Source organism: Colobus angolensis, unplaced genomic scaffold (genome assembly GCF_000951035.1).
Source record: "Colobus angolensis palliatus isolate OR3802 unplaced genomic scaffold, Cang.pa_1.0 Scaffold155, whole genome shotgun sequence".
Lineage (NCBI taxonomy): Eukaryota > Metazoa > Chordata > Mammalia > Primates > Cercopithecidae > Colobus > Colobus angolensis.
Window position 1 is genome coordinate 547842 of NW_012114655.1, and position 14470 is coordinate 562311.

Sequence of the window (14470 nt, forward strand, 5' to 3'; positions counted from 1 at the left end):
ATATAATATATAATATGTGTTTTAATATAGATACAATTTTAGGTTCAGCGGGTACATGTGCAGGTTTATTATATGGGCATATTGCATGATGCCGAGGTGTGGGCTTCTAATGACCCCGTCACCTGAGTAGTGAACATGGTACTCAATAGGTAGTTTTTCAACCCTTGCCCCCTCCTCGCATCCCCTTTTGGAATCCCCAGTGTCTGTTGTTCCCTTCTCTGTCCGAGTGTCCCCAGTGTTTGGCTCCCACATATAAGTGAGAACAAGCGGTATTTGGTTTTCTGTTCCTGCGTTAACTTGCTTAGGATGATGGCCCTCCAGCTGCATCCATGCTGCTACAAAAGCCACGATTTCATTCTTTTTTGTGGCTGCACAATTTTATATAAATACAAACATCCATCCAAAGTATCTTAAATTCTTCCCATATATGTTTAACCATTTTTGTGTATGTTTAGTGGAATAACTAGATGGATTTAGAAGCATGACTGCGGAGTGAAGGCCAGTGTGTGTGCAGAACCTGAAGGAGGGGTCCCCAGCGTACTTACCGAGCCAGGGAGGAGAGGTTTATCAAGTTTGGGGGATGAGGCATTCTGAGAGGGTGGGGCTCTGGTTTTCCACACTAGAGCTTGTCTATATCCAGTGGGACTTAGAGAGCTTTTGTAACTCCTGCTTCATAAATGCACCAAAAAAAATGCCCTGAGACCGCCCAGAGAGCTTGTGATGTGCTTTCAGTGCTGATTGGAAGAGATGGGCTCACGAGGCTTTTATTATCAAGGTACCATAATTGATTCCGCATGTTTCATTCATTTGGCCAAACCTTTCTGATATAATGCCCTTGCTGAAATGTATTAAGATAGAAATCATGGCTTTGAAATTTGACTTCAAAAGGCTGGGCAGGTTTTAGAACATATAAACCATTTTAAGTTAGATGTAAGCACATTAGTAATAAAAATGCACTCGTCATTTACCAGACACATTTACATGCTTAACGTGAGCCAAGGATTGTGCCAAATACCGGAAATGTGAGGGTGGGTCTGGCTTGTCCGTTTCTGAGAGGCAGAAAAGTGGAGGCTAGTAGTTCCATCTCAAGGAGCCACCATAAAGCCTTCGTGACCAGGTTATGCATTTCACCTTTGGCTTTGATTATTAAGCATCAAAATGTTTAATAATTAAACCCACCCACCAACAGTGGCCATGTGTGTCATATCTATGACGTTTTAGTAACCACAAGTCAGAGTCTGATCACCCTGTGTGCACGGGAGTCCTTGGCCTTTGTTAATTCTCCTCTAGTACAACATCTGGCACTAGAATGGCAGCATATATGTGAGTGGGTGTATCGGTCTTGTCGTATCTGCACCCCCATGGTAGTCTTGTCAGCCCAACTCAGTGTTCTGGACATCTAAAGTCACACAGTGACTGGCAGCCCTGGCTTCGCGGTTCTCCGTGGCCTCCTGCAGTTTCCTTGCTCCTGCTCCTCAGGGCCCCGAGCACCTCTGTGGCAGGTTCCCACAGCGCCAGCCCAGGTTCCAGCCTCTGAACACAGCTGCCAGGTCACCAGGGCAGCCTTCCTTCTCCCTTCCTGCCGATCAAACAGGTCCTCAGTCTCAGGCCCACGAGACTGATGGCCAGGAACAGGGACCCCTTGCTCCCTGGCGAACTGCAGACTCCCCACCCGCCCTGCACCCACTGCCAACAGCACTGGGAAACAACCCCCACACTACCGTGATGGCCAGATCCTCTCCTCTTCTGACCTAAAAAATACGCTTACAGGAGGTGGTGGAGCCTGACTCAGTGTTCCCACAGGTGGTGGAAAACCAGCAGCTGTTCAGCGCCTTCAAGACCTTGCTGGAGGACTTCCGTGCGGAGCTGCGGGAGGACGAGCGTGCCCGGCTGCGGCTGCAGCAGCAGTATGCCAGCGACAAGGCAGCCTGGGACGTGGAGTGGGCCGTACTCAAGTGCCGTCTGGAACAGGTACCACCCTCCCAGGTCTCCCTCGATCCTGACTATGTGTCTCTGCTGTCCAGGATATGTGGAGGGGAGTGGGCACAGAGAGATTCAGAACCATGGGCTTCTCGTCCAGGAAAAAAGAGAGGAGTGACTGCTTGTGTCCCTTCTTAAAGTGCCAGAGGCCTCATTTTCCCTGATGCCCCCTCTCCCACGTATGCAGTACGGCCTCCACCAAGCAGCATTTTCAGAGCAGCATGTATTCTCCCATTCTGCATTAAACAAGCTTGTATTTAGCTCCATCAGAGGATGGCCAAGCTGAAGCTGTCATCACATTGAGCTGACATAACTCTAGACAGGAGCAAAGCAAAAGCAGATTGTGGTTTAGTTGTCTTTGAAAAAGGTAAATGCATGCTTTCGCTGAGATTTTTCAAAATATCAGAAAGAACTTGGAGACCTCCCACTGCATGCCCAAGAATTCTCATCAATTTCAGTCTCCTTATTTATACCAAAGGAAACTGAGGCCCAGAAGAAACAGCTCAGCTCAGATCACAGAGCCATTTAGTGCTAGGGCAGGAAGAGAGCCCAGGTTTCCTGCATCCACCGCACACCACAGAAGGAAGCCCCAGCATAGGAGTTAAGATCAGACACAGCAAGAAACATCCTTTCCTAAGTGTTTCTTCCTCGGAAACCATTGAATGTCATGTGACTTCCTACATGGCATCTGCTGCTGAGAGCATCTCTCAAGGTTTCTTCCAGCCCCTTGATCATGAGGAGGGAGGGCAGGTCTGTGTATCCTTGGTAATCTATTTCCTAGACTCTATTTTGAGGCAACCCATAAAGTAAGTAAAATTTTATAGGAATTGGCCTGGTCATGAAAGGAACAGAATTGCCTAGAAAGGAGACCCCCTGTCACATGGGCTTGATAAAAGATGAAAAAGGCTTGATGTGTCAAAAAAAAAAAAAGAATAAAAAACAAAAAAAACCTCTAGCTCTCCTGGTGCCCAGAAGTTCCCCTGCATTTCCACCTGGCCGCAGCAAGCAGCGATGTCGGGCTGATAGCCCTGGGTGGGGCAGGGACACAGCCTTGCAGGCCTGAGCATCAAGCGAGAGAGCAGCTGGCCTGGTTGTGGCTCCTGCCTGCTGCCCGCGGGAGGTTTGACCTAGATGCTCCGTTTATCTAAGTCCCCACCTGCAGCGTCAGCAGCGAAGGAGAAATGACTAAGGACAGTCTCTGATGAGCTACCTTTAACCCTATTTAAAAAATATGTTTATAGAGGGAGCTAAATGTTTTCAAAGCCCGAACTGTAGCTAAAGAAGGGAGGTGTAATCTTCGATGCAAGCCAGTTTCAAAACATTTCATCTTTGTTTTATAGGAACGTACTATCCACCCACAGGTTTGCTACAAATAAACCCTTAGGGAGAGTCCCTAAATACCAAAAAAATAAAGCTAGAATTTCAGACCCAGAAGCCAGCAGGTGGTAATAGGTAGAGAGTTTATCTTCTGCCCAAATCATTTAGGAAGTTTCTTAAACATTTGCAACCCAGGAAGCAATGAATATAGGATGATGCTAGCCCATTTGTAATAATCCCATATTTACTCTCTTCTACTTAAATGCAAAACAGTTTAATTCTGCTACAGTTACCTTCTTTCAGTGGAGCCCATGTTGATGACACTTCCAGGTCCTCGATTCCTTCAGCAGACTCCTGATCAGGCCTTGCTCTAAATGTTGAAGATCCAGCAACAAATCAGATGTTCCTTAAAAGGGTTCTCAGTGCAGCGGGGGACCCAAACAAGTGCTGTCCTTTATAAAAGCGTGGAAAGTGCCCACCAGGCTTGCACACAGGGCTGTCAGGGAACAGGAACATGCAAGGTACATGCCTTGGCTTGAGAATTCGGGGAAGGCTGTGAAAGTCCTGCTGAGAAAAATCTCCAAGGATGGACAAGAACTGGAATGTGGAAAAGGAGAGAAAGGAAGTTTCAGGCAAAAAAAAGAGTATCGTGAAGAAAGGCGCATGGCTCATTTGATAAGCTTAGGTATGAGGGGAAAGAATAATATTTAAGGAATTGATACTTTAATTCTGATTTTATCATGAAAGCTTAGATTCCCTTTTTCAAAAGATTATTCTGGCTTCAAGATAGAGAGTGGATTAGGAGCCATTAGAATTGAATGGATAACCGAGGGTGAGTGGTCTATAGACTGAAATCAGGCAACTGCCGAACTAGAATAGGAAAGAGATGCATCTTTACGATCACTAACTTCTCACTAAAATTTAGCGTGTCCTCCGGTCATAAATGTAGGCAACAAGCCCAACAGAAACCACAGATCTTTTTGAAAGGAAATATGGAATGAAAGAATAAAAAGTAATCACACATGTCTCCATTTCCCGTTACAATTGTGGATATCCCAGAATTAACATTGAGGAGGAGACTTTTGGCTTCACCAGGCTGCCACCTGGGGCCACAGTAAAAATATTGAGGAGCCCTGGGTTGCAGAGATTGGAGGTGAGAGGGGTGACTCTGAAGTAAAGCAGCAGCAGTGGAGAAGGAGTGGAGGGCACACACCTGAAAAAAGCAGAGCAAGCAGAGAATGGCCGGGCCTGGTGGCCGCTTCATGGGACACCGCGGAGCGACAAGCACCTCGCGCGGCTCTCAGGTTTCTAGTGTGGGTGCCTGGGCGATGCACCATCACCAAGACAGGAACGCAGAGAGAACCAGTTGGGATGGAAAGGGAACAGGCTGGATTTGAGTTGAGGTATGTGTCATCACAGGCACTGGGACTTGAAAAGGGCTGGGCTGAAGATGTATATACCTGGGCGTGAACGAGGAGGTGGGAGGCAGGGCCATGGAGGACTCCCCAGGACTGCACAGAATCAGAGGAACTCATAGAAGGAACCAAAATATTCATTTTCAAGAAATGAGTAGAGGGAGAAGAGCCTGGAAAGGAGCAGCCAGAGAACTGTACGAACATCCGGAGCAAATGCCGTCCCAGAAGCCGAAAGGAGAGACACCATGGCGTTCCAAGTGGAGTTCAGCAATATCAGATGCTTTGAAGAGGACGGGACAGATGAGGGATAAAAAGTTTTGTTGAACTTGGCAGTGAGGAGGTCACTGGAAAACCTGACAAGAGCAGTTGCCGTCGGGGTGTGGGGCTGAAGCACTGTGCACTGTGCAGCGGACAGAAGTTGAGTTTGGCGGGGCAGGGGAAAGGAGGAGCACAGACAGTGCAGTAACAGGAGCCGCGGGGCCACGGGGATGCCTGTCCAGTGAGACCTGACAGTGTAGGGACGCTGGTGACACGAGGTCCCTCAGTAGGCGGGGGGATTGGGCTCTAAGCATTGAGGGGAGGGGGTGACCCTGACCGTGAGAGACCTGAGAGGTGTGGACAGAGGAGTTTGCGGGCAGAAGGAATGTGCCTTCACTATCTTCACAAAGCAGGTGAGCAGAGGCGATGTGGGGCCCAGGAAGGGGTACGCTGCATGAGGAGCTTCTAAAGAGAGGACATGTTGGTGGCTGGAGGCATCTGCAGGTGAACAGACGTTCCTGCGAGTGGCTCAGCGGCCTTTCATTCTGGGTCACGTGGACTTCCAGCAGCTCTTTTAAATGGGGTTTTGTGGTGCTTGGTGCTTTTCTGGTAGTCTTCTGGTTAACTAACACTGGAGGTTTCTCCCCTCTTTTGTTTCCGCGTTCTTTCTACTTAAAAAAAGTTTTATTTTCCCCAGATTTACGTTTTATAAATAATTGATCAAGAAGCGTCACCAATGACCCGTGCCCGTGGCTGTCATCTGCTTCCTCAGGCCTTTCCCTGCTTTCTCTCCAAGAAGGCCTGAGTCCCACTCAGATTCAGGGACAAAACAGTGTGCTCTCCCCACTTAATGAAGGGTTTGCCTTTATTGCAGAGGCGAGATTGGATGTTAGCTGTCTCCCGATGGGTCCCTGGTGGGCAGGAACTTTCAGTTTAACTGAGCACACCACTCAGCAGCCTGTCTTGGTCCATTTACTGTTGCTGTAAAGGAATACCGAGGCTGGGTAATTTATTTAACAACGAGGTTTATTTAGCTTACAGTTCTGCAAGCTGCACAAGAAGCATGGTGCCAGCATCTCAGCACCTGCTACTGGAGGGGTCCGGGCTACTTGCACTCAGCAAAAGGCAAAGGGGAGCCGATGTGTGCAGATCACAGGGCAAGAAAGGAAGTGCAGGTGGGAGGAGGTGCCAGGCTCTTTTAAACAACCAGCTCATAAAGAAATAATAGAGGGAGAAGTTACTCAGTCCCTGCCGCAGGGCATGTATCTCTCCACTCCCATGACCTAGACACCTCCCACTAGGCCCCAATGCCAACATTGGGGATCACATTTCAACGTGAAGTTTGGGGGACAGACATCCAAACTACAGCACTGATAGAGACATCTTTCTAAACGTAATAATACTGGGTGGTTTAAGTCATTAATCTTTATATTTATATATTTATATATATATATAGTCTCAGAAAAGTTAAAACAATCTTAGATATGGATAATCAGCCATGAATTATTTTAGTGGATCTTGAAGTAACTCATTTTAAGAAAGTTAATTGAACTCTACATATGAATATTGGTTACTGACTCACCATGTCCCTTAGGCAAGTCCCTGAAGCACTGAGCTGCCATTTCTTCACAAATAAACTGGGAATAAGGATACCTATACTTAGAGGATTGCAGTAGAGACCAAGTGAGGCAATCTGTGTGAAAGGCCTTTCTTTGAAAAGTATACAATTTGTTAAAATTGTGCACTTAATAAAATATAAGAGATTGCTTATGAGGATAAAAAGAAGGCACTGAACAGCAAGCGATTGTGCGGTTTTAGTGTTTGCCATGCAGTTTTAGTGTTTGCCCTAGGGTTTATAATATACGTATTTAATTACTCAGAGTCTACCTTGAAATCCTATTAGGCTGCTTTTCATGGTGCCTGAGGAAATTGCAAGAGTATATTCCCAGTTCCTTCCCATCCTCTGTGCTATTGCTGTCCGTAGTTTACCTCTACATATTCTGTAAATACAATACATTGTAACCATTTTTGCTTTAGATAATCAAATATTAAAAACAATTAAAACAGAAATAATGAGTTTTATATTTACATAGATGTCATTTCCAGTGTTTATTTTCTGTAGAGATCAAAGTGTCTGTTAGTATATTCCTTCTGCCTAAAGAACTTCCTTTTTCATTTCTTGAAGTGCAGGTCTGTTGGCAATGTTTCTTTTTTCAGTTTTCATTTGTTGAAAAGTGTTTTCCTTCTCTTTTGAAAGATACCGTTTTTGCGTACAGAATTGTGTCTAGGTTGAGATCTTTTTTCTTGCAGCACTTTAGATGCCACTCCATCATCTTCTGACTTGCGAAGTTTCTGACGAGAAGTCTCCTGGAATTCTCGTCTTTGTGCCTCTGGCATGTGTCATTTTTCCCTGTCTTTAAGGCCTTCTCTTTGGTTTTCACGAGTTTGAATACATAAGACGTAGACTCTTGTTTGGTTTTGGTATTTAACCTCCTGGGTATTTGACAAATATTTATTGAAAACTGTCCCATCCCTAGGTTCCATATAGGAGCTAAGGATATAGGGACAGGTACCTTGTGCTACCTGCCCACAAGGAGTTACACAGAAGTACAGGCAAGAGGCAGTGGTGACTTAGACTAGGAAAGTGGAGCAGGGAAGCTGGCCATGGGAAGCTCAGTTTACTCACCGCTTAGTATTCTTCGTGACTGTGTCAAATGCTCTTAATTAGGACTTTAAAAATAAAATTTGTTTATACTATGGGATTGGTCAAACCTGGGTTTAAACATGTTTCCAGGGATCACATGTCAATGTGCTGAGACTTCATCCTTGAATGCAAGACTTGTCAGAGAGGCAATCCTAAGTCTTTTCTCCTTGACAGCTGGAGGAGAAGACTGAGAACAACTTGGGAGAACTAGGCTCCTCCGCTGAGAGCAAGGGGGCCTTGAAGAAGGAGAGAGAGGTGCACCAGAAGCTCCTGGCCGACAGTCACAGCCTGGTCATGGACCTGCGCTGGCAGATCCATCACAGCGAGAAGAACTGGAACCGGGAGAAGGTGGAACTTCTCGACCGCCTGGACAGAGATCGGCAGGAGTGGGAGCGGCAGAAGAAGGAACTGCTGTGGAGGATAGAGCAGGTAAGGAGGCACCCCGGGCCCTGGAGCATAGGCACAGAGTGTAGACTACTCAGTGGACCCAGAAAGCAAAAACATTAGGCTGCTTTGTGGTCCTGGCAGCATCAGGATGCATGGGCTTCCAAAGGAAGAGAGAGAAATACTAGAATTGCTTGGGTTGGAGACCTAGGCTCATTGCCTCTCCATGACACAGATCTTTTCATTGCAAAGTTCATAGGTAACTCCTGTGTGTACGTGTGGTAGTGGCAGAGCAGGGTGGGTGGGGGTTGTGGGAGGGGGGATAACTTTTTAAAGGAATTTAAAGACTAAACCGGAAAGAGGAGGTTATTTTCAGGTCTTATTCAGTTGAAAACAAACTATAACTTTTAAGTTTGCCACTAAAGATGTGGTCACAGTGACTGCTCCAACTTGAATGGAATTGTTGTCATTAGAAAAGAAATTGCTGAATTCAGTAGGAAGTCAGGCTGTTTGCTGGTGAGTGTGCCTGCTGTGGATATTGCTGAGCTGTGATTAGATGGACCATAGTCAAGAGAGGTAGCTGGTAGCTCATCATCTTAGCTAAAGTAACAATTCAGAAACTCAGATGAATTTGGGGAGGACGGGGGTAGTCGTTTTTCTGCCAATATAACCATTCTCTGCATTGCGTCAGACTTAGAACAGTTTGCATAGTTGCAGTAGTTCCTGAGGGATACACAAATTAAATTGATGAAGATCTGGAATTCTTCCCTGGCTGGATTTTTACATAATATACATTTTGTTTATTTCAGCCAGTTACACACTTAAGAAATTTATGCGGTCTCAAGGAAATGTATTAATCAGTAAGCAATTGAGCTCAGGAAAAATAACCTCATTACTCTATTTTAAATAACCATAGAGCCTTTTGAAAAATGTACTCTATTGGCCGGGCGCGGTGGCTCAAGCCTGTAATCCCAGCACTTTGGGAGGCCGAGACGGGCGGATCATGAGGTCAGGAGATCGAGACCATCCTGGCTAACACGGTGAAACCTCGTCTCTACTAAAAAAGAATACAAAAAAAACTAGCCAGGCAAGGTGGCGGGCGCCTGTAGTCCCAGCTACTCGAGAGGCTGAGGCAGGAGAATAGTGTAAACCTGGGAGGCAGAGTTTGCAGTAAGCTGAGATCCGGCCACTGCACTCCAGCCTGGGCGACAGAGCCAGACTCCATCTCAAAAAAAAAAAAAAGGAAAAGAAGCCGGGCGCGGTGGCTCAAGCCTGTAATCCCAGCACTTTGGGAGGCCGAGACGGGAGGATCACGAGGTCAGGAGATCGAGACCATCGTGGCTAACATGGTGAAACCCCGTCTCTACTAAAAAATACAAAAATCTAGCTGGGCGAGGTGGCGGGCGCCTGTAGTCCCAGCTACTCCAGAGGCTGAGGCAGGAGAATGGTGGCAACCCGGGAGGCGGAGCTTGCAGTGAGCTGAGATCCAGCCACTGCACTCCAGCCTGGGCAACACAGCGAGACTCTGTCTCAAAAAAAAAAAAAAAAGAAAAGAAAAAAGAAAAAGAAAAAGAAAAATGTGCTCTATTATCCATAGACATGGTGCCTGTGTTATGCAGGTACAATGACAAAGGTGAGTGTATGCATATGTTGGATAGGGAGGGAGGCAGAATGAACTAAATGGTAAAAAAGACCAAGAGCCTTTGGCTTGGAAACCACTGAGAAGAATAAAATCCCCGCAGGTGAGCTTTGATCACCACTGCATTCCAGCCTGGGTGACAGACGAGACCCCATCTCCAAAAAACAAAAGAAGGAAAGTACACTGCAGATAGAAGAGCTGACTGAAACTCGTCCCAGGTTTCACCACTTACACAAATGAGTCACCTTACTAATCTTTGATATTCCCCAAATCCTATCAAGAGGAGTGCTGGCCATTTCCTTTCTGGCTTGGAAATGCAGCACTTGTGAAGAGTCTCCTGTGTTAAATCTCCTGTGTGTCTGTGCTCTGTGGTTAGGTGGAAATCTTAGGGATAGAAGTGGCACTAATTCATTATATCCAACTTCATTTGACCGATGTCACAGTAACTCCAGGCAGCTTGTCGCCAGGGAGCTTCATTCTTGGCCCATGCTCTAGGGCCACTCACTTTTTACGTCCCTCCTGTACCCCGGTGACACCATCATGATCCCTGCCATGGCCCCTTTAGGGTGCCCTTCGCCTGTGAGCCATGGTGGCTTGTTGGACTAGTCACAGGCTTCATTTGTTTGGGAAGCCACACCTTGGATATAAATTAAGCAAGTCTTTTAGGTTTTGATTTTTACTTTTGGGAATGCAGAATTTCTGCTAAAGGAAAAATTAGACACTTGTGGTGATACTCAACTTTTGAAAAAAGTCAGTGACTTAAAGATGAGCCACAGCCTCATTTTGAGACTATATTTTGGAAAGGTAGTAGTCGTCAGGAGCGGACCTCCAATTCCAAGTTGTCAGTATTGGAAGAGTTCGGCCACACTGACCGCCTCAGAACCCAGTCCTCAGGGTGGGCCTCTTTGAGCATCGTGGATCTGAAACACGTGAGTTTCGCGCATGCATCTGTTCCTGAAATCTGTCTGATGGATCCCACGGTTTTTGTACAATGATGTCATTGCTGTTTTTAGAAGACGATTGGTTACAAATGAACTGACGCTTCAGACATGCAATTGTGGCTTTCAAAATAAATCTGGCCTTTTCCCCAAAATAGTAAACATTTTTAAAGACGATTTCTTAAATCTCAGTGCCCCATCCTGATAATGAGGGAAAGCAATTATAGGCATTATCTCAACTTCCTGAAAAGAGGATAAGGTTCAAGTGTGCCTGGGTGTGTGTAGATTTGGTTCGTTTATCAGTCATTGGGTTGCTTGTTCATTTAAGTTTTAGCTACATATTCCGTAGGTAAATGAGAGATGTCACTGAACATTCTTCACAATGTATCCTCTCAACATTTGACTGCTTGGTAAGCCATATAATATAACCTTGACTGTGATAACCTAATACAGATGGTGAAAGAAGTAACACTAAATCCATTTTCCACTTTCAGAACACATGCTTCATACTTGTCTGGTGTCATTAAATTCCTACATAATTTCTGCACCACATGAGACATGTTATGTGATGTATGACTGTGGGAATGTGGCTAAGGTCACATAACACATTTTATCTATCTTATGAGCCTCTCTTGTCTCACTCCCAGTTTGATTGCAGGGTGGGGGTAGGAGACTTTATGGAGTCACACTACATTTCTCCCTAGAATTGTTGAGTTCCCAGTTAACATGCAGATGATGTAAAACTTGCTGTTATATTTGCTGTACTTACCAAGCTAAAAAGTGTCATCCATGCATTCTCCTTCCAGTAACTTTCTTAAATCAGCTGCCATTCTTTTAAAAAATCCATTCTTTTAAAACCTGTTTACAAAGTGGCCTTTTTTCTTTCTACCAGTCTGGGTAAGGTGGCATTCTTGAGGTCACCTTTATTGTTTCCTGTATTAAAATACAAATCTTTAACATTTTCGACTGGCGTTAAAAGTTGTTTTACTCTAAGAATGCAAGTAGGTGCTGATGCTGGCTGAAGTGGCTCCTGTAGGAAACCGTCCCCCTCTGGGGACCCGTTCTATGACAACACCCCAGAGGCATCTTCGCAGCAGATATCTCCACCACAAGCGCTCCAGTTCGTTTTTAGGAAACCTAACACTTAGCAGCTTGAGTACAAGTTGCTCCTAGCTGCCCGGGTTTATTTTTGAAATCCCACTTTACTGAGTTAGAAGGTGCTTGTTCATAGCTCTCCTCTTTAGTCATTCTTTTCCCCCTTCACTCACACCCTCGGTGCACATTTGCAGCTTCAGATGGGATTCTTGCATTTTAATTTCTTGCCCAAAATAGCTTAGAGATGATCATGTGTTGAAACTAAATTGTGCCGACATGCATTAAATGAACATATAAAAAGCCTGCCTTCCTTTTTTTTTTTTTTCATTATTTTTTTTAAAGAAAGCAGTTAGCATCTTTAAGAAAACTGCAAAGAACTGTGTCGTCATCAGGGAGGAGGAGGAGAAAGCAGAGGGGCAGAGCTAAAACATAGAGTTTTTAGGATTTGCTGGGTCCTTGATTTGACTGTGAACCGCCTCAGATGCTAACATGTAAGCTTTGGCTGCATCAGACTCCATCTTTCTCAAAGATAAAGATAAATCTCTGTTCCGCTGCCTTAGAAATTACTAACAATGAGCCAGCGTCCTTTTGTCTTTCCTGTCTTCCATGGCTTTCTTCCTGACTATACAGAAAGCATGTTTGCATCCAGCTTGTGGATGAATGCTCAGATTAGGACACAGAGACGCAGTTTGTAAGTGATGCTTAAAAAAAAATGAATTGATCTTTATTCAAGGAGGTTTTAGAATTTCCTGGCACCGTCTCAGCGCTTGAGGACTTTAAATCATTATTTGGCCACTCCTTCAGGTCAAATCCAAATGTCACTTTCATCGTTCAGATACTTTACTTATTCAAAAGAGCAGTCAATCCTGTAGTGTGAGCTTGTCATCCAATAAAGGCTCCATTAAAGATTCATAGGCGGAAATAGCTTCAGGTCTCAGTTGTGCTTTCTGTGACTGTTTTAGAAAGGGAAGCAATGAGGAGGGATCAGGAGAATGGAGTGGAAGCTGGTGAGGGCTCCTCTGGGGAGGGAGGCCGTGCGCCCTGCAAGCCATTTGCCTGCCTGCCCCAGCAGTTCCTTGTGATTTCATATGGGCTCCCTTCCTGAGCCAGCTCCACAAGATCTCCATGTAGTGCCCCAAAACGGCCCAGAAAGGCATAATGCCTTTACGTGGGCTAGGCCCCCACTAGCCAGCCTGACTCCTGTGAGCCCACGTGCACAACCCGTCTTACAGATAAGGAAACTGAGCTCAGGAGAGTCGGGAACTTGCACCTGCCTGCGAACCAGCAAGCCACACATCGATGGTTCCAACTCAGGTCTTCTAATTCCAGGTGGGCCTGTGCTTGCCCACTGCCGCTTCTTGAGTTCAACCAAGTCAGGCAAGAAGTATGACTATAATGTAATGTGGCTTTTTAAAATTTTCTTCACTCAGTCATACCAGATCTTTACTTGCCTTTATAGCTAAGTTTTTATCATCTCAAATAAAGTGTAAGTTATGTTTAACACCAAATGGTTAACAGCCGTTTGAGTTTGTAACACCAAATGGTTACAAACTCAAGTTTGCTCACTTGAGTTATTGATAGGACCTGTTCCACAGGCCCTGGGACTAGTTAGGAAAATCAGCTTCACACTTAGAAGTTTGCTATCACTGACAGTATTCCACTGAGTGTGTCTTCAGTTCTGAAGGAAGTTCCAAAGAGCATTTTAAACGTGTTCTTTAACAGTATTAGATTAAAAAATAGTAGGAAATGTAGAATTTCCCATGAGCACAACTCTCAGAGTTATATACAGTACCACATATACTGGTGTCAGAAAGAGTTCACCATACTTGTGTGTGGTTAATGCAGATTTTCCGGGCCAGATAACATTGTGGGTTTTGTAAAGCATCTGTAATGTTGTGTTACCTTTTGAAATTAAGATCAGAACGTTAAGAACATTTGCTTCTCACAATGTTTTTCAAACTGACCTCCGTGTAATTCCAAATTGTGGAGAAACAATGGTCTTAGGGAGACCATCAGACAGAAAAGTGAGGCTAATTATTTTCATTTTTAAAATTCTCAAGTTGCAGAAAGAGAACAGTCCCCGGAGAGGTGGCAGTTTCCTCTGTGATCAAAAAGACGGCAACGTTCGCCCCTTTCCCCACCAGGGAAGCCACTGCATGCCCCGTCCTGTGGTTATGTGGCCTTGTGCAGACGCCGACTCCGTCCCGTTTGAAGACCAGCCGCTGTCCAAGCTGAAGGAGTCGGACAGGTGCTCGGCCAGTGAGAATCTCTACCTGGATACCTTGTCCCTGGATGACGAGCCAGAGGAGCCACCAGCCCACAGGCCCGAGAGGGAGTTCAGGAATCGCCTCCCTGAGGTCAGCCAGGTTTTCTCCATCCTAGTTACCTACTATGGAATAAGGGAGTCCTCGTGAAACCTAAGAGGCATCTGCCAGATTCCTCTCCTGGCAGGCTCCAGCACTTTTGCATACAGCAGCCTCTGAATTGAGTAAAAATGAAATCTTCACAACACCAAGAGTTTTGCTTGACCCTAAATTAGCATGCCCTGCTGTCAGCTTAACTTTACCCCTTGTTTCAGGTTTAGAAATACTGGACTAGAGTCCTGTACAAAAGGCAGGTCTCACAAATAAGTGTCCCATAAAACACACGAGAGGAAGTAAGTAATTCTGGGAAGTGTATATGCTCAACTTTTTCTTTTTCTTTTTTCTTTTTTTCCATTTTTTTTTTTTTTTTTTTTTTT

The 14470-nt window shown here is 45.3% G+C and overlaps 1 protein-coding gene across 2 annotated transcripts in view; it reads left to right on the forward strand.

Annotated features, from left to right (window-relative positions):
• MTCL1 (microtubule crosslinking factor 1) overlaps positions 1-14470 on the forward strand; it is a 124021-nt gene that overhangs the window by 96817 nt on the left and 12734 nt on the right. For both annotated transcript variants that reach the window (XM_011936600.1, XM_011936599.1), the window contains 3 exons: positions 1804-1971; positions 7849-8103; positions 13791-14087. In XM_011936600.1, coding sequence (XP_011791990.1) covers positions 1804-1971; positions 7849-8103; positions 13791-14087 — 720 coding nt within the window. The remainder of the gene's footprint in view (positions 1-1803; positions 1972-7848; positions 8104-13790; positions 14088-14470) is intronic.